We start from the raw sequence: 21,003 nt of genomic DNA on the forward strand, positions 1-21,003 counted from the left end.
TGCTTCGTGAAAGGTGTCAAAACATTGGGCTAATCTAACATTGTAGATAAACATTTAGAACAGTAGTATTACAGCATGTGTTATAATCTCAAGCAGGCCAGATGTGTGTGGGGAAAAGTTGGAATGAGAGTAGTTCACCAACTAGCCAAATTTTCTGATGATGCTGCTGTATTTGCTCTACTAAGTGATTTTAACTCGAAAATTGATTACATAAATTCGATAAAATATCTTTCTGACTGGTGTAGCTCGAATTTCTTAGAGCTAAATGTATCAAAGACGAAAGAGTTTAAGATCGACTTCCATCAGCTTCTTGACCAAAATGACCCAAATTGCTGTTAAACAGGTGACCTTCTTCAAGTATTTATGCGTAATTCTCGACAATAAACTCTCATTTAGTCACTATACAGCAGCTCTTCAAACGAAATATCAGCAGATGTTGCACGTGCTTTAAAGGCTACATTCCTTTGATGTATATTCATACCTGTTAATCTTACTATATCGGAGTATTATTGAACCACTTCTGACTTATTGCAATGTATGTTATTTCTCGTTGCTGTCTACCGTAAATCACAAGAAGTTGTTGAAAATCTCGCAAACAGCTGTTACAATTATTGCTAGACTCACTCCGTCCCTTTCAGTGCACAGTCACTGATAATGCAATACTACGCAAAGCGCGAGCACTTACTGCTGACGTAAAGCATCCTGTGTGCTCCTCTTTTGAATTAATGGCTTCAATTAGTGACCGAAATAATGGTGTCATCTTTACCGAGGTAAGTGAACGGTGGGAAAATGTTGATATTCACGCACAATATTACTGGCAAGATAATCTCTACCATAACATAACGTTTGGTAGGTAGTCGTTTAATAAGTACATTATTTGCATGTTACGCAAAACATATTTTTCCTTTACCAACTAATCATTTCTTGGTAGGCATATAAGTATTATCCTTTATCGTGGAGGCATTTGTTATTTATCGTTGTCAAAATCTTCCGACCATCACCACAAGTGAAGAGATGCAAATACTAATGCCTTTATCGACGATTAAGTCTTTGAAGTTGATATTACACTTCACTGAATTCGACCAAATTTTTCATGTTTGGTGAAATGTTGCAAAAAGTAGCTTTTAAGATTCTGATGTGAAGTTTAAATCCTAGAAAGGACAATTCCACAGATCCCGTTCGTATAGTAATACGATTGGCTGTTCACTCATGACACATCAAAACAAACGTTTTATCATGGTTTATCCTAAGTTCTTTTTAACGGAGTTATGGAGAAGTCTACACTGTGTATGTACGTTTAAATTACTGTTATAAAGTGAAGTATTCCGAGTAGTATAACGTCAGGTTACAATTTCTAAGACAAAACTACGGAACGATATTTAGTATACATGTTCAATTATCCTTGTGTTAGATATATAGAAGAATGGAGCAAAATTTATCTTTAACAGCGATAAAACCACAATGCAAACAGCAGTAACTACAATTCTCCATAAAGCAATACTTTCTGAATCAATCGATATTGATAGCAGGAATGTTATCTAACCAAAAGCCACTGGCGATAACTAACGCATTACTTAGAACCCAAAGCCACTGCCGACAAAAATAAACTAGCTGTTAGCAATTCGCAGGTGGCGGTGACAGTTTTTTTTTCGTCAGTAGACGCATGCGAGTTTAATTGTTCCCAAAGCCGCCAGCAAACATACTGTTCATTATAAGCACACTGTCCCTTTCACAACTAAGCAACACAGGGCGGCATTGATCAAATGGTGGAAATGGTACAAGAAATAGTTAAAAACATGTATGAAGAGAAAATCTTTGGCGAGGGAACTTGGTACATTCTATGAAATCCTAAAACTAAAATCATGCGCATATCACGATGATATCTCCCACCCTAAATACGCAAACCCCACGGAATGGAACAATTGTGCGCTAAAATATCAGCGGAGATAATACTTACAATGTCCTTTATATCGACTATTGCTTTAGCTTGCAACAGTAATTCTATAGTGGCTTCGTGACCTTCCATCACTGCATTATACAACGGGGTCCGTTTAACCTGTTTGAAAATATAAAAAATAGCATTTAGGCGGTTGTATTTTAAAAGGAGGAAAGGAATATCTGCATTGTCTGGCGTTTAACATCAAGATCCTAGGTTTTTTCCTGACGATGTCAGGCTTCGCTCCAAATCTTAAAAGAACACCGATGTGTTTCTGATAACACGGTGTTTCCTCTAAATGACCTTGTGATGTAATTTTAAAAATACTGAAAAGTAATTGATGAAAATGCAAAAGATATCTTCACTGTAAAAAGATTACTTCGTACGTAGATCACGCTGAAATATTTAGTCTTTGCGACAAAAAAGAACATGAATAATTAAGGAAGACTTAGTCACAAAAAATGTCGTTATTTAGATGTGATATCTCAGATTTCACGTTTTCTCATACTTGTCCGTCGCATGTCGAGGTCATTGCACGTTTTCCTGTACTTAATACAAGTAAAAAGCAAAAGATGCCATTATTTATGTGCTATGTAATTGAATTTTTGAATGAATTTAATATACAGGACGCGGTAAAATAAATAAATAACGTGGAAAACACAAACAGAAACCTTTATCTATAAAATCAACATATTGCTGCCCATCAAAAAAATTGGAATTTCGAAAAGCTTCTCAAAGTACAGTTACGACACCTGCAAGGGAGAAGTCACCACTTTCAGCAGCTCATTTTTTTGACATTTAGAACTTACAGAACAATATTTGGCGAATTACTCTTTAAAGTGGAATATATTATTGCGACAATGCAAGCGTGTCATACTCTGGATATTTGCATGTAAATCTTGTGTTGTTCTCTACAATCGTAAGAACAAGAGAGCCTTTTGACGTTGTTTCTTCATGTTGTTGTGTTATTATGATATAACATAACAGAAAAACACCAAACAAAATTGAGTCTGGAACAAAAGGCTTTATCGTCTTAAGTTCGACGGAATTATATATATATATATAATCCCATGGTATTTTTCTCTGTTTGACGTCATCGTATACGAGTGTTTTTCGCGGAGCCGTACAACTTCGAGCCGAAGGCGAGAAGTTGTGCGGCTCCGCGAAAAACACGAGTGTACGATGACGTCAAACAGAGAAAAATACCATGGGATTATATACTTAAGGCATGAACAGTCTCCTTATTTTTCTTTTGACGTAGAGGAATCAAAATTATTGTAACAAATTGCATAATTTCGTCGCGATTTGTCTTTTATTTACGCGGCTCACTTTCATTTAACGGGTAAAGCGGCCCGTCACCCAGTAGATATATATACTTTCATTCATAAATCCCATTAAGTTCAAATTTTGATACATGGAACGGTATTTCTACCAATCAGACATACGGATTCGGTCACGTGATCGTGTTAATCATTGTCTCGCGCTGTCGATGCCAGGCGCGGCAAGTCGTCTATCGGCGAACATGGCTTTCACTGCGCTAGCGACGGATAGCCATAGTATTTAGAATATTTACGAATAGATTTATGAAGTAAAATGCAACGACACGATCGAAACAGTATTTCTCATTCTTAGAGATGCTGTGGCTTTTGAAAAAATCACACAAGTTTTCGACTTTGGGGAGCGCGAAAGATTCAATTCGATGGCACAAATAGTAGGCCACATCGCATGTTTGTTTTGTGTGTGGCCACAAGGCTGCCGTCACTGGTCTCCGCCGGTGTCAAATCGGATTCCGATCTCGGTCGTCTATGTTTTCGTCTGACGGACTTTGATGTTTGCAGTGACACATATCTCGCCCGAAGATACATCCTAATTTTATTACTTGACGGAAACTCCGTTCTGATGTGTGTGTTTTCTGAGTCAACTCTCGAAATACATCGGATTCCAGTCGAGTCGAAAGGCAAGGCTCAATGTGGAAGTCGTACCTGTAAATTACCTGGCGATCCCGGTTGGCGATAAACCTGAAATCTACACCTCAACGTAGGTTCAACTTAATAAATGAGTACAGTATAATCTTCGGGAAAGCGACATAGGGGGCAAAGCATAAAGTCATTCGACTAACAACGATAAATGTCCTTCATCACACAAACAATTCCGTAATGTAGCTCGGAATCAAACCCTCAGCGTAAGGCTGTAGCGAAGACATAAGCTGTCTATAGCCGCGACGCGACGTTACTGAGCCATTAAAAAACGATCAACGGTATCCACATTCGATTCTCGATAATAGCTATAGTTTTTGCGGCTCGAAAGTTCATAGGACATGCCGTCTATGTTTCCATGTGCGGATTTGTCGGGTCACCTTTTTTGTAAAATTGTCATGACAGCATGGCATCGATCACGACAAATCGGTCTGTGTTCGTCGCCTCTCGACGTGCAGGTAGGAAAGGTACCATGCAGGAAAATAGTTCCGGTTGATTACGTACAACAGGGGTAATATGGATTTCTTATCTGTGCTGGTGTACATCACACAGGTGGAGATACGGGCCAGTTCTTGTGATAATATATATATATATATATATATATATATATATATATATATATATATATATATATATATATATATATATATATATATATATATATATATACATATATGTACATACATATATATGTGTGTGTGTGCGTGTTTGCATGTATATATATATATATATATATATATATATATATATATATATATATATATATATATATATATAAACATACACACATAAACATACATACATACATACATATATACATAACTACATAACTACATAACTACATAACTACGTACACACATAGAGCCTATGCTGGGAAAAGGGTCGAAAATTTACACTGAGCCTCGCTTTCGAGACATACAGCTGAAAACATTTACGTTCAGTCTCGATTTCAGGCAGCTGCAAAATTATATATATATAGGGCCTCGTTCTGACACAGCTGCAAAAATTATACATAAAGGGCCTCGCTTTCGTAATACAACTGCACAATTATACATACAGACCCGTTTTTGACACAGCTGGGACTGGGAAATTTTTATATGCATACACCTCGTTTTCGAAACAAGATAGTGACTTCCAAATCTTCACATAATGCTGGTCGCAAGCGGATTTACATAAAAATGTTGCATTCACAATGCTGCACACATCAGAGCTTGTGTTCACATAGAAGGACCCTAGTAACCCAGCGTACGATGTTGTGTGTTCCCGGCATTATAAGGTGTTGGACGGGAGGTGGTAGGACTATACCGCCGCGCTGGGAACACATAGTATTGTACTCAGGGCAATAGAGCTAAAATGCACCATGGCAGGGCTAAAAAGGACCTGGCTGGCTGCTATATTGTAGCCCACAAACCATTCACCGCCTTTTCTGACGTGTTGACTTAGCAGCTCCAGCCTGAAGCGGCGCTGCACAGCCAACAGGTCAGAAAAAGACCGCGCACGGCCCATGACCTGCAATTTTCGCAGCTAGACACTGGAAAAACTAATGATAATGCACGCATAGTACTGGCGCTTGTGCCATACAAGTGCATTTGACCTTTGTTTTTGCTTTATGTTGTGCTAATAAGCTAGCCACAAGAATGATCGTGGTATTGCTATCAGATGAGCTATCACCACTGATCAGGGCTGCTCGTAGAAGAAAGGACAGGCGTCAACCATACAACGCTTGTTCACTGAGGCCGCTACAGTAAGCTGTACAATCAACCTTCGCGGTCTACATAGTGAAGAGAATAAAAACAAAAATTTGATGCTGAAATCTTGGTGCAAAAAACATACATTATGATTGTTGAAGGTCAATTTTGGTAAAAAGACACCAGTTCTTGGAATTTGGCTTTCCTCTGGGCATTTGATGCAAGGAGCATTGCATTGAGGTGCACAAAGCATGGAGGTATTCATACAATGGTTGTGTTTACGAGAATTAGAAATAACCAGACATTCCAATATTTCCAGTCAATCAGCAACTCTCGGCTGACAGAGTATATGAGATAATCAAGAATACATACATGTACAGATTTATCTAATTTTGTATTGGAAAAAAAATATTCATAGTTTCATCATCGACAGCCTTGTATGGTGAATCAATATTTCGGTGAAATTCAAAAATCAAATTTCTTGCGAAACCATGGACTTGTAACTACCCTAGCTTTGACTGTTCAAGGTGGTTAATGTAGGATACCATTACATTTTCATTGCTTTATTGTGAAACTTGTGGATAATGTATATATTTGAAAGAATCTGTTTATTTCGTTGGTGATTTCCTATTCAGAAAAAATCACACAGGCAATCAAAGGTTTGGCCATAGAATCAGCTTCTGTCAAAAGTGACCCCCCACCAAGATAGGAGTGACCTACCAAGATAGGTTTATAAAAAATGACCCTCACCCTTGCACAGTTTTCTAAAAATGTGACCCTCCCCAATTCACCCTGCCCCACCCCCGTGTACTAATCTGAAGACTCCCTAATGAGACCAAAGAGAAAGGGTCCAGCCAATTAGTCAGCTGTAAGCGGACCTAATAGGATGACAAACACCATTCACTGTAGCCGGTACATGTGTCTTGGACATACATCGGTGGTCTTTTTGTAACAATACCAATACAGCAATGACCGATCAGTCGCCAACGTCATGAATAAAACAATCGTGTAAATCTAGGCATGTAGCTTACAACGAACTCGGGTCATTAAAAGAACATTTTACCCTTTACTTAAAGCACTCGGTAATTTTCAGATCCAAGAAACTGGTCACTTTCTTCAGCCTGGGGTAGGGTGGTTAATCCATCGGTGATCACCATGTTTTCGACTTTGGCGATGGGGAGCACCGTTAAATGCTCAATAGGCAGGGTCAGTGTGTTTTTGTACTTCAACACGGACTCGTACCTGCAGATCGCGACCCCGGTGACTAAAGTTTGCTCCTCTACATTTTGAAGTGCTGCAGCGTTATTTTATGACCACCGCAACATATGATGTCATGGCGTTATTCAATGAAGTCCCTCTCACGTTTCAGTTTTAGTGAGATACATTCAATTGTTAAAGGGTTATGATTCACATATCAATACAAAGTCCCGTATCACTTTTGACTAACCTCATCCTCAGCATTGACATCTGCATCATGTTGAACCAGCACTTGAGCGACGTCTTCATGGCCTCGTCTCGAAGCTTCATTCAATGCTGTGGATTGGCCCTGGAATAAACATTGTCAACGATGTTAACACGGTAATTCATCAATCAGAGATAAATAATTTTGGCGCGATAAAAAGCGTCACCTGACAAATTTCTGGCAAATCACAGTAATGAATGAGTGTGCGTATGTGAATGGGAACATTTAGAAACACACAGCTTAGCATACTGGTTAGTAAAGCACAATAATATACTATAATTAATAGAAGCTGGTAACGTGAGAAATTGATACCTGGTATAATTAACAATAGCATTTACGAACAAAACTTAAACCTGAGTTTTTGCATTGTTCATGAATGACTCGAAACAAGTCACATTTCACTCCTGAGTACACCGAATGTAATAAATAATCAAATACGGGTTACCTTACGCTAACTTATCTATCGGCCTTTCTCCATATGTATATTTATATCTTTTATGCCGGGTAAGATTGAAATGTATCGAAAAAATCGCACAATTATGATTTTAGGTGATATCCAGTGTATCTGTTATACTCAGTAAGTATGTTAAACATCTTGCTGATAAATGTTTCGAACATCCAATGTTGCGACTTGTGTGCTCTCACCCGTACTATGGTTCTGCGCCTCTAAAGACGGCCTAACACCAATTAAATACATCTACATTATCGGTCAGGGATTCAGCTGAGAAAGCTAGAAGTGGCCTTTGTAGGTCATTCTTTGGTCAACGACCTCTGATATGAATTGTAAATCTATGGCTCTTTCGCTTACCGTGTCACATAAAGTTTGCAATTTAAGAGTATTAAATTTACACCATACTCACAATTTAAAAAAAATACAATTCTTCAGTTTATCTCCATCAATGACTCATGATCATAAATGGTGCGACATATACGCCTGTCATCTCTATTGTTAATTGTTTTCGACACCAGAGTTAAAAAACCCACGCCGGAGAAGAATTTCCGAGTTTCGAGGACTTGAATACGGTCTAACGCTTTGGGAGTGGTAGGATACTCTTTTTGCCAGTAGACAACTGCCAGGGTGACTATATTATGTTCTTGTACATTTTGAAGTGGTGTTGTGGGATTGTAGTACCACGGCAAGATATAATGTCATGGTATTATTCAGTGAAGTGACACTGGGAGAGCAAGAAATTTAGTTCTTATAGAGTTATGATTCAGATTTCCGTATTGGACATGGAGTCACATTTACTTACCCTATCCTTAGCATTGACATCTGCACCATTTTCAATCAGCACTTCAGCGATGTCTGCAAGGCCTTCTCCACAAGCCGCATGCAATGCTGTGGCTTTTTGCTAGGAAAAAAACAAGATAAATTACGTTACTACGGTAATCAGAGATAAATAATTCTGGCGGTGTAACAGGCATAAATTGACAATTTGTTTGGAAAACGCAAGTCACAGTAATCAAGGAGTGTGCTTTCATGCGTAGAGAATTAACAAAACACACAGTGTGCAACCAGATATATAATGTGACACGTCAAATAGTATATAGCTATTTGGCACATAGTGCACAACATTTACAAAATTAGATTTTGAATAGTCCATTTATGGATTGAAAGAACTGAAAACTCACCCCTGAGTACATCGAATGTAATATTCGGCTGATTAATTAAGAATTGGCTGAATTAAAAATGCTTAAGTACTTCCAATAATGTTGTATTATAGTATTCTCATTGCACATAGCAAGTTTTGTCGATATTGGTCAAGTCAATCAAGATATATAAACCTAGTTAGAAAGCTTCATTTAATATGCAAATTGGGAGTTGACTAAATTAAAAATGCTTAATGACTTTCAGTAATGTTGAATCATAAGCTTAGTTTCGGCAATATATACTACAGATTTAGATTGAGTGTAACATTTTAGAAAGATAGGAACACGTCGTTTGGTGTAAATATAATGTTGATAACAAAACATTGGATTGTGGAACCACTAAAGTAATTAACAAACACTGCATGAAAACACAATAATTCAGATAAATTCACATTAATGAGTTGCCTGTATTATAGTATAATACACGTGAATTCACATGAATCCACATGAATACAGGCTTGCTGAGTACAAAAAGTGGATTATTGACTGTATTCATCTGTATATGCACTCTTCAGCTAAAATACAGGCAATAATCCATGTTAATACAGTAAGTATTATAGGGTTTTTATGCAGTGAAAGCGCTATCAGTGTCTATAGAAGTAGAAGGAGTCGTATTTCACCCGAGTTCTATCGATGCTAGAAAGGAAGACCATTAACCAAAAAGTTTTTTTAGCAGTGTACAACACATTCAACTCCTGCAAGATACTTTATTTTCAAATATTAAAATAAAACAAAAGTGTTCATGTTCTGAGTATTTGTGATATTGAAATGCAAAATCAGCAGTGTTTACTGTGTAGTCAAATGCCTGTAAGCTCACTCGTAAAGGATTATCATAGTCAATGGTGAGTTCAAGCCCCGGTACGGCCATAGCGTTGTATCCTTCACCAAGGCACTTTATTCCTCATTGCTTCTTCCCACCCATGAGTGATGGGTACCTGGTAGGACAGTGGTTGTAATGTGTGCGTTTAGCTCTGCTGCGCTTATTGACTGCACATGTGAGCTGTTGTTTGCTCCCCAGGGAGTTGAGTGGTATCATATTAGGTCCAGTGACCAGGGGTAATAATAACTGTAAAATGCACTTGTGAATATGTGCGCTATATAAGAACCCATTATTATTATTAATACACTCTCGTGCACTGAGTTTTGGTGTTGGTGTTTTGTCTCAGCAAGATTAGAGTCTCTGTCATATATTTCCAGCAAATTAGTGAGACAGTCTTTCCAGACTGGTGCCCTTGTCCTGTTTTGTCTAAACCATGCTTAAATGAGTCGAAACTACAGCATGTCCAGGCTATCAACACATTTTGTCTCGATTATGTAGTGCTGATTTATGTCAGCATATTGTTTGTGTTGTTTGATGTTTCTAAACTTTATTTATCAACATAAAATATGTTCATGTTGTCGTTTGATTTTTATTCACTTTCAAGGTTGCCTTATTTCAGTTCCTTGTCCTAGTGGAGTATGTATTGTCCACAGGTGAAAGTTTACTCCTAGAAGCAATGGTGTAATAAACGACCCCTTCTACGTCCATAGACACTGATAGCGCCTAGTTAATTACTTTCGTGGCACTTCAATCCAATGTTTATGTTATCGTGATGAAATTGACACTAAACGACGTTGTTCCGATCGTCTCGAAATGTTACACTCAATCAAAATTGTTAGTGTATACCAAGTTTCGTCAATTTTGATCATCTTAATTCAAATACATATACCTAATTAGGAAAATTTATCAAATATGCAAATAGCAATTAAATTTAACCCGTGTGCGGGGTATATTAAAGGCTACCAATATATTGAAAATTCAATATGGTGCTTGAGTGACAACTGGGAACAGCAAAGTAGACTGCTTTGTGAAAATCAGTCTAAAAATTTCTCAAACAGACAACTTTGGCGTGCCATCAACGTAGACTGTTTCATTAACACCTAGGCCATACAGGTATTCGCAAAGTTTCACAAATTTTGTTTTTTTTTTTAAATTACGACGATTACGGGAAAAATCACATTCGGAACAAAGGGAATTGCCCCTCGGAAACAGTCGTTATTTGATTCAAACAAATGTCAATCATTTAGTAACACGGAGATTCGGTGCATATGAGAAGAATTACGATGTAAACAACCCGTGTGTACGGTTAGAGTTATATCAGCGTGCAAAGGATGGAAACTTGTAACACGATTGGAACTACTTTGGGTAGTTTGATTATAATTTTCAAATTTCTCAATAGTTTTCGGTGCCCTATAGCTGAATGTTGCAATATTACAAATTACTCACAGAAACAAGTGTGTAACTTAAAAAGAAAAGCAGATGAGGTTACATTTGCAGATTATATCGACATTACTTCACAATCCAATTATCCCAAATTATTCCAATCCTGTTTTTGTGTTGTCATACACTCTTTTACTAGCGTCTATAGTGCAATCACGAAATTGAACCCTTCGGACGCGACTTAGCAAGAGGACTAGCAGTAGTACCAATTGTTCTTGCGAAAAGCGCATACCCCTTTTAAACAAAAATGCAGGGAGAATCCATAGTTTGCATTTACAATGACATCGAAAACAACCATCAAAACATGGCCGTTGTCTCCGTTTCTAGCTCCATGCCTCCATAATCAATTTAATTATAGTCAGTAGAAGGGATCTACGTTTTAACACCCCATCCAAACATACGAGCGAACATGACGGTACTGAACAGTCGCTTTGTATATTATATGCCGGCCCTGCAAACGGCTGTATGGTTTATATACATATACATGTTAGAGCTTCACACATGCCGTGTTCGATGCTGGTAAGGTTTTGATGTACCTGTTGTCCCAGTAATATTTTGACTTCAGTTATGAGAAGTAAACAAAGCTTGTAAGCGTCTGAACAGTTTAAACATTGTATCTGTCAGTTCAAAGTGAGCAAGTAAGCGTCATCACCCGATCTCGTAAAGGCTTCAGGATACGCGTGTCAAAAGACAACTCTCATTGAGTCTGCGCTACAGTAAGAATTCAACAAACATTGGACTATAATTCCTTCAATAATGAAGATGAACCAAGTTTGTCTTTGATTCTAGTGGCAGTTTTTCATGCAAAAATTGCTCCGAAAATAAACATAAATTAAAGCTGCAAGCAGCGTTAGTGGGGCCTAAGCTGTTACTATGGTTGACAATAATTGCACCGATGACACTATGGGCACAACTTAAGCTTAACTGGTCTCTTTTGTTCTCGTAAAGAAGCATTTTGAATATCATCTCATGGTTATTGTTGATTTTTTTGAAATCCTACATGGCCGCCAAACCACGTGACCCATCCATATGATTTTGGCAAACTGTGTAAGGATAATAACAGCAAAGTTTCAGTTCAAATGGTGCATTGGTTCTGGAGTAAAAGATTTCCGACTAATATAAGGGGGTTTTGTTTGCAAAAACAAAAAAAAAACAAAACAATATGGCCGCCAAACCACTAGACTGATCGAAATGACATTTACAAACTTGATAGTACTCATACTTGTAATTACATTTGTAAAATTTCAATTCAAATGGTTTATTGGTTCTCAAGTTTCAAATTTTTAAAGATTAAATTTTTCTGTTTTGAGAATCCAATAGGGCGGCCAAGGTCAAGTGACCGCTAACCATTTTATTAACAAAATTTAAAGAACATTGCTACATACCAAATTTCAGTTGACCAGACCCCAGGTCACAAGGAAAAGCGACTTTTCAATTTTGGTAAAATCCAATATGGCTACCAGGTAACCCGAGTTATTAAAAATTCAAGGGTCAGGTGCACCACTTCTCATTAGCCCTGATCACTCTGCCAAATTTGGGAAGTGTACATGCAGCGGTTTTCCAGATCTAAGATAGCAAAGAATTGACAGAAGAAGAAGAAGCGGAGAAAGAAAAAGAAGAAAAAAAACAATGAAAGCGATAGGGGCCAAGCCGAGAGGCTAGGACTCCTCATTAACTCATGCTGAGTTGTAGAGATCACCCGTCAAGCAAACGAGCAGCCGACTACGATCGCTATTACGCATCTTTTGACACAAGAGATTCACGGAAGTCTCGACCCTTACGTAATGTAGTGAACTTCCTTTCTATTCTGGTTTTAGCGATCGGTCATGACATCGCATCGTTCACCGATTTCCTGCCATTCTCCTGATCGTTCTCATACGTCCGCGTACAGATGAATACAGTTTCGTCAAATTTCATCATAATTCGTGATTTCACCATACGAAATTTCCAACTTTGGGTTATGTGTAATTTATATAAGTGTTTGTAACATTTTAATGACTACTTCCACTATGTACGGCACCAATTCTGTAATAAGGATGTATATGTCGTGGTCATTAGCCAATAAATGAACGTTGACATGGCTTCAAAACTTCAGTTAATGTACTCAGCAAGCTCCTTTATGATTAAATTGATATGTTTTCTTTATTTCTTGTTTTTCGAGTATTGCCATGGCATAAATGAAACGAACCGGTAAAAGGAGACTAAACCTATATTAATCCGAGCTAATTTGAGAGCAAACACATTACGTAGATAATGCGAACGATCGCAACCGTTACAAATAGTCTAATTATGCAGGGCCATGCAACAAAACGCCCACCCAAACTTGGCACTAATCCTGGTCCTGGTCCATTTCGAGCCAGGTATCGTGATTAAGTCCCTTTGTGATCAACATTTGCAGAAAATATCATCCAATTCTGTACAACCGTTCTAAATGTATGTCTCATTTTTCTAAAATTATTACTTATTATAAATGAGCATGAAATATGCAAGTCACACCCACCAAAATCTTATCAGTTCTTGCTATTTCCTTACAAAATCTATGTGCAAGATTTGATTTTGATCTGATAAGACGTTTGTAAGATATGGGCCCACAGACAGATGGACAGACAGACTTCTAGGCATCGCTGCGACATTAGCTCACGTGTGTGAACACGTAAGCTAAAAACAAACACGCTCGAAGAATCTAGTATAATGACTTTATAAACGAAACAGAAATACCGTCTTAGTTACAACTAAAGCTAACTAATTATGTCGCTTATCGCTCAGAAGTAATTTCTTTTCTCAATCATTAGACGTACTGTTTTTCTCTTTGCTCATGGTGGTTGCAAAGTAACCTATTGTTGTTCCTGGAGTTACCCTATTGTTTTTGTAGGACTTCAATACTTAGGGGCCCATGCCTATCGGCTTGGCCCCCATTGGTTTCATTGTTTTTTCCTTCTTTTTTTTACTTCTTCCGTCAAATCTTTGCAAGCCTAATTTCTGAAAACCGCTGCATGTACACTTCCCAAACTTGGCACAGTGATCAGAGCTAATGTAAGGTGGTGACCTAATCCTTGATTCGTTTATTACTCACGTGACCTGGCACCATATTGGATTTTATGAAAACCTAAAAGTGGCTTTCCCTAGTGATCTATGGGTCTGGTCAATTCGAATTTTTTTGTGTAGCAAGCATGATCTCTCTTCTTTACAATTTTCTAATAAAATCATTATCGGTCACGTGACCTTGGCCGCAACATTTGCTTTTCAAAATAAACAGTTTCATCTTTAAAAATCTTAAACTTTGGAACCAAGACACCATTTAAATTGATATTTTGCATATGTCATAATACATGTGTGTACTATCAAGTTTGCGAAAGTCATTTAGATCGTCACGTGCTTCGGCTGCGATAAGCCTATGACCTTTTTTCTAAATTTAAATGTTATCTATAAAATCTTAAACCTTAGAACCAAAACATCATTTGAACCGAAATTCTACTCATGTCATCATAAGTGTAAGTGCTATTACATTTGTGGAAGGCATGTGGGTCTGTCACGTGGTTTGGATGCCATATTGGATTTTTTTAAATCCAATTTTATATCCAAAAATTTCAAACTCCGGGACAAAGGCAATATTTGAACTGAACTGAACAATATTTGAATTTGAACTCATGTCATCACTTGTGCGGGTACTATCAAGTTTGCTAAAGGCATAAGGATTTGTCACGCGGTTTGGTAGCCTTATTTGTTTTTGTGATAAACCTTTATTCAAAGCCTTTTACTGAAGGAGACATGCACCATGTGGACTGAAATTTTGCTCATATCAACTTTAGTGAGGGTATTTTTTCAGTTTGCAAAAGGTATATGGATGGGTCACGTGGTTCAACGGCCATATTGGTTTTCACAGCTATTGAATTTAAATTTTAGTCATATCATCCCTAGTGTGGCTGCTTTCAAGATTTCTAAAGGCAAGGATCGGTCATGTGGTGTGACTGCTATATTTAATTTTTTTAGAAATATCAATTTAATCTTTTAATTAAAGCCGCCAGCAGCTTCATGGGGCCCAAACACTTGCAAACATTTCCAAAAGGTACCAAAATTATAATCAATAACCCTCTAATACCATTTGGTGCTTCATCCGATCAAATTTAGAACATTTAGCATTTATTTATGGGCAATACTAGGCATATTTGTTAAATCGAGATGAAAGGTCGTAATGGTCTCTTGGATGTGTTGGCAAAACAATTTTTGTCCAAAACATATCCATGTGTACCAAAATTCAAACATCTAGCTCTATTGGCTAGCCAAGACTAATATATGTACATAATGAATGAGGTTCAGGATGTGGCATTATAAGGTCCCTTATTACATCCAATATCGATGGTATAGAACTTGTGGTTACTGATTTATAGGCGTATATGCATATCGGAGGTTAAAAGGTCATCGAGGTCACATCGCTTTTGTTGTAGCTTGAATCTCTACCCAACCAACATGATCAAACACAAATTTGAAATGACTTTGTACTATCCTGCGAAATAAATCAAGCAGTTGAATAAAGTCAAACGCTATGGTAGTGGTAAGACACTCTATTCGCAAGCAGACCACTGCAAAGATGACCATAATATGTTCCTCTATATTTTGAAGTGTGTTTTGGTTGTTTTACCCCTGCAACATATAATGTCATGGTATTATTCAATGAAGTGACTATCACGTTTCAGTGGGAGAGATATAAATTTAGTTGTTAAATCATTATGATTCAGATTTTTCATATTTGGTACGGGTTTACATTTACTTACCGAATCCTTAGCATTGACATCTGCACCATGTTTGATCAGCACTTGAACAACGTCTACATGTCCTTTTCGAGAAGCCGCATGCAATGCTGTTGCTTTTCCCTAGGTAAACAATTTCAACGATTTTAAAAGGGATTTTCATCAATCAAAAAGAAATAATTGCGGTGTCGTTAAATGCATAAACGGACAAAATATATATAATCACAAGTCACAGTAATCAGTGGGATATTAATAACATAAACAGCGCCAATACTAGTATATAGCGTCACAATTCAGCTAATGAATAGAAACTAGTAACGCAAGTAATTGACATATAGTGATAACAGCATTTACGAACAACATTAAAAATGAAGTTTTGTTGGTTTCTTGGTTGAAGTAACTGAAAACTCGCCCCTGAGTACATAGAATAATTCACGATGAAATAAGGCTTACCATACGCCGACAAATGTATGGGCCTTTGTTCATATCTGTTTTATATCTGTTATGTCAGGGTGGATTCAAACGTATCGTGAAAAGTATCTTTATTACAATTCTATGTGGGCTAAATGCATCTGTTATACTCGTTGAGTATATATAAAAACCGATGATTGAGAGTTGTGTGCTCTCGCCAATCCGCAGTGCTACGCATCCATTGAGGGTGATAACACCAGTATACTACGTCTATTGTATTTGCTGAAGATTCCACTGAGAAACTTATAAATGATATGGTAGGTACTTCCTTGGTCAAAGACCTTTGAATATGAATTGTAAACCTATGGCTCTTTCACTTACCCTATCACTTAAAGCTTGTAATTTACAATTTTTTATTTCTACCAACTCACTGACTTATTACTGGCGGTATTCTGCCGACATTCAAGCCCGTCGTCTCTTAGTTTATGCGATACCAGTGCTCGAAATAACATATGGGAGGGAAATGTCCGTCTTTTAGAGCAATTTTACAGCCTGCTGCACAAGTCATTGAACTGCCACCTAGTTATTTGAAAACGGTGCAATATTTTTTTTAAATTCCAGCCATATATTACCTGTCACTTTTCTAGTTTCCTCGCATGGTAATCAGCTGAACTTGAAAATCATTCTATCAATGTAAGCCACAACTTTTTTGCATTCGCTTCAACATTTTAACTAGAAGATTAGTAAAACCTGAGTCGTTTACTGTTCAGTCCGCACAACACATCGGGTGAACCTGTGCACCTTAATTAGTAATGAACACGCCGGTAGAGTGGAAGATGATGACTTTATTAACAGAAGGGAAACGTCATCCGAGTTATAACTTCTTCAGCCAAATAATGTCGTTTCTCTCACAGAAGTAATTTCATTTCTCGTTTATTCAGATTGTGTCTATTTCCATATGAAGATCTTATTCATATTGACTGTTCGAACTTTTATGACAACGGCACTTTTATTACCACTGACTTGATGGCGATTTCAAGTTGAAAGATTACATAAAAATGCCAGACAAATAGTGTTTTGTATTTGGAAGTGAAGTATGATGCAGCACGCTTACAACAGCCAGCTATGACAAAAATACAAGCTAGATAACAGCCTTATTGTTTTGTAAATCGCTCCAAACAGTTACATTCTATCTTAAAGCTACATGACAATACAACCTTTTGAACTGGTGAACATAGGCGTATGTTAAACACAACTCGGATTAATTGTTTAAAACATTTTTCTATGTGTTCAATAACAGTTTGCAGAATGAAAGTTTACTTCGTCTCAAATACAATGACATCGGTTTTCAACGGTCATCGAAAATGTTCGCCATCCAAACATCCACACAAATTCTCGGAGATACTCGTGTACAACATTACAATCGTAATGTTGCTAAATGTTTAATTTCCAGCTATTGTCGTGAAATAGCAAGGAAAAAAAGGTATTGCTGGAAACATTAGTCGTTCAGTACAATTTTCCTCTATCGAATTTTTGCATGTGATCTGATGGTCCCTCTTGAAGCCGCCAGTTTCGCTTTTGACAATGTATGGCCCTTGTAATATAATCAATCCTATAACACCATGATGTAATATACCGATGCGTATACGGATAAATATGTGCTGTGTTCATAATAACAACTTGGTACTACAGAATAGCCTTTCTTTGTGGAGTTTTGCAACAGTTGTCTACAATTTTCATTCTTATGAAGCTGGCTACAGGAAAGTTTGTGTCACTTCGATGGATCCTGTTTGTGTACCTAATTTCCTTTATTTGACATCACATCTAAGGCAGATAAAAAGGTTGGAGATAAATGTGGATATATGGTAAAATTAGATGTTATTTGTTTAAGTGAAAGACTGATGTTACTGTTTCTCTTTTACGGCTATACTTAATGTTTTAATTGAAGCAGATGTGCTTCTTTCCTTCAAAAACATGTTTGTTTCATTTGTTTGTCGAACATTAGCCATTATTGCATGACAACTTTTCTCCACACAGATTAAGACGTGGTTGATATGACCTATTTGCCCAAAGTCGGCATACCCACAACGTCGAAGTAATCATAAGTTTACTTTTCTTGTTTACGCACACACACACGGATTGGAAATCCGGGGGATGGAAAGAACACCAGGTTGACAACCCACACACGAGGGCAGTGAATTAAGATCACTCTATGTAAGGCAGTTAAGATTCCAAATGAAGCATGGGAACTTTGTTTCTTTCACAAATTTTCCTACAAATACAACACTAACGTTCATCGAACAGGGTAAACTATGCAGACCTAGCATAGCCGTTTGTAACGACATTCGAAAGACAATGAGCATGCAATGACCAAGGTATTCCCAATGCTTGCCAATAGCATGGAAGTACTAGCTCCACTCCTTGCTCCATGATCGAAGCGAGCGACTAACCATGGAGGTAGAAGAGAACTCCTTTACCTCCATGTACCCACGTCCGCGTGACAGAAAAATAAAGCCACGGAGGCAACTAGTGGTATTTGCGTAAATTAATTTACGTTCATTATGAATCGTATTCTTTTGTTTGATTCATCATGGAATCGTTTGTTACGATAATCAATTGTAGCATGATATATGACATAACTGGTCGTAAAACTACCAGAACACCGCGATCGAGATGGTTATCAGAAATGTAATTCTTTGATCACCAAGTCGCTCGTTAACAGGATTATCTTCTAAAAAGCGTTTTTTTCCATTATTGTGTTTAATATGAGACACTATTTATGTTGTTTGACATGCTGAAAGATATTTCGTGAATGGGTAACCATGCGTAGCTTCACAATAACACATCAGTCAGAAATAATTTAGTGTCTGCAATTAAATCGAGTGTTGCCAGGAATTCTTAGGACCCCGAGCATAAGGGTGTGTAAATACAAAAGGTGAAGCGCCATGCCTATTAAATATATGGCTGGAGATCGAGAATGCAGTTTTGTGGTTTGGCAATTCCGTATTAACGACATTATTTGTCCCGGTTGCATTTTGAAGGGCAGCTTTGAAATTATACCTTGACAACTAATCCTGCTCTTCGGTATCTTGGGCTTTGTTACAAAAGGTCGTATTTCTTAATGGGCATTAAAAATGTTTACTAACAGCAAGAGCCATGGAGCCTCGACGTTTATGGCGGAGTTACTTTACAGACTTTCGCTTCAGTATTGAGGTGATCACAAAATTGAAGCAATATACTATGGCAGACTGATTCGGAAGTCATTGGTTGAACACAATTAACTGAAGCGTACGCCCGAGGAAAATCAAGCTATTTCTCGGACTAGGACAGGTCTCATCTCAGGTACTCATGAGCATGGTCCACCGAGGGTACTAAAGCGTGCATGGGTCTGGACCAGTGCTAACATATTAGCGAAAATCGACCGTGGAATGATGTCAATATCTCCTTGATGTTGGAAACGCATCGTCCGGCTTCAGAATGGTGAGCGACTACATGGGCGTATTTGTATAAGACATTTTGCCTGACTCATTTCCATAATTTTGGAACTGGGCAGTTGGAATGGTTTCATACTACACATTGCTCGGCTTACGTCTTTTGACATTTCACTGTTGTTTGTTCTGTTAAAGATATACAGTCACCTGTAATCTAAATATCCCTATACATGGTCAAAATGCCCATGTGAGGGCGCTATTTTTTAAAAGCAGCCACCCGCTTAAAATTTGTGATTGGTTAGATTTTCCCTTTCCATGGTAACTCTGGCAAAATTGGAACAGGTGACAGTATACCTTTAATATTTACACCATGAAACAGATGATCGTTATACTTACGTAATCATCATTATCCTCGACTATACTATTGACATCATAACCACCACGTTTTATTAAGGACTGAACACCCTGAACATCACCTTCCTCTGCTGTATCAAAGAGAAGCTGTAATAGAAAACAATTAGTTATATCCTGCTATACTGGTATTTCGAAACTGCTTGATTGTTGATATACAAAAACATAAATGAATTCGAACAAATTACAGTATCAAGAATTGGGCTTGTTAACATTTTTACATTTAATTTAGTTATATTCACTGATGCATTTGTATATCGTCTCAGCTATAAAACACGTTATTTTCAGCATATTGATAGGCATGCAGAAAATTGACCTTTGCAGAATATATGTCCGCATATGTGTCTTAAACATTTCTTCAATTTCCTTGGACAGCGGTGCGGAGAACAGCAAAGCTGACAAAAGGTGGATTCGTGATCTCTTCAAATGAGGAAACTACTCGCAGGTTTCAAAACAAATCCTTGTCCTTCATTGCCTTTTTTTCTTAACATGTGTCAAGATTTGTAGAGCTGTAAGTCAAATCATTTGTTTGTACTTTGAGAAAGATAGATTGGTCATTTATATCACCGACAAAGACTCTCTGCTAGGATTGTCGTAAACAACGTCATTCGGCTTTTGCTACCATATAGCAACATCGTAATTAAACTCTCGTGATCAAACGCTTGCATGGATGCCTTTATCTACAAGTACAGAGAACCTCGTGACGGACTGTGAAATATTTATATGGGAATACTTTGACCAGTTTCAACAACATGCGTGCCTGTTCCCTGGTGGGTACACGCATAGAAAAGGTTTACTGATAAATGTTGCCCCGAATCGGTAATTTTTTCAAAAAAAACATAAACATGGGGCAATTTTTCATCCGATAAAGCACTAAGCATGGGTCGATAACAAAGCAGATGGTCCACACTTTAGGAAAACCTTCCCATTTAACAGAAGAAAGGAGAAATTTCCACAATTTGTATAGCCTATCTCCAACAATGAGTCTCATTTTTTATATAAACATTGGTAGATGTTTTCGACCTGGGCG

The 21,003-nt window shown here is 37.6% G+C and overlaps 1 protein-coding gene across 1 annotated transcript in view; it reads right to left on the minus strand.

The window, feature by feature from the left end:
* The window catches only part of LOC139127607 (ankyrin repeat, PH and SEC7 domain containing protein secG-like), a 70,351-nt gene that overhangs the window by 41,071 nt on the left and 8,277 nt on the right, over positions 1-21,003 (minus strand). The window contains exons 3-7 of the mRNA XM_070693519.1: positions 19,959-20,063; positions 15,745-15,843; positions 8,316-8,414; positions 7,048-7,146; positions 1,958-2,056 (exon numbers count right to left, since the gene is read on the minus strand). Coding sequence (XP_070549620.1) covers positions 1,958-2,056; positions 7,048-7,146; positions 8,316-8,414; positions 15,745-15,843; positions 19,959-20,063 — 501 coding nt within the window. The remainder of the gene's footprint in view (positions 1-1,957; positions 2,057-7,047; positions 7,147-8,315; positions 8,415-15,744; positions 15,844-19,958; positions 20,064-21,003) is intronic.

This window comes from Ptychodera flava, unplaced genomic scaffold (assembly GCF_041260155.1).
Source record: "Ptychodera flava strain L36383 unplaced genomic scaffold, AS_Pfla_20210202 Scaffold_33__1_contigs__length_2856901_pilon, whole genome shotgun sequence".
In the NCBI taxonomy this organism is placed as follows: domain Eukaryota; kingdom Metazoa; phylum Hemichordata; class Enteropneusta; family Ptychoderidae; genus Ptychodera; species Ptychodera flava.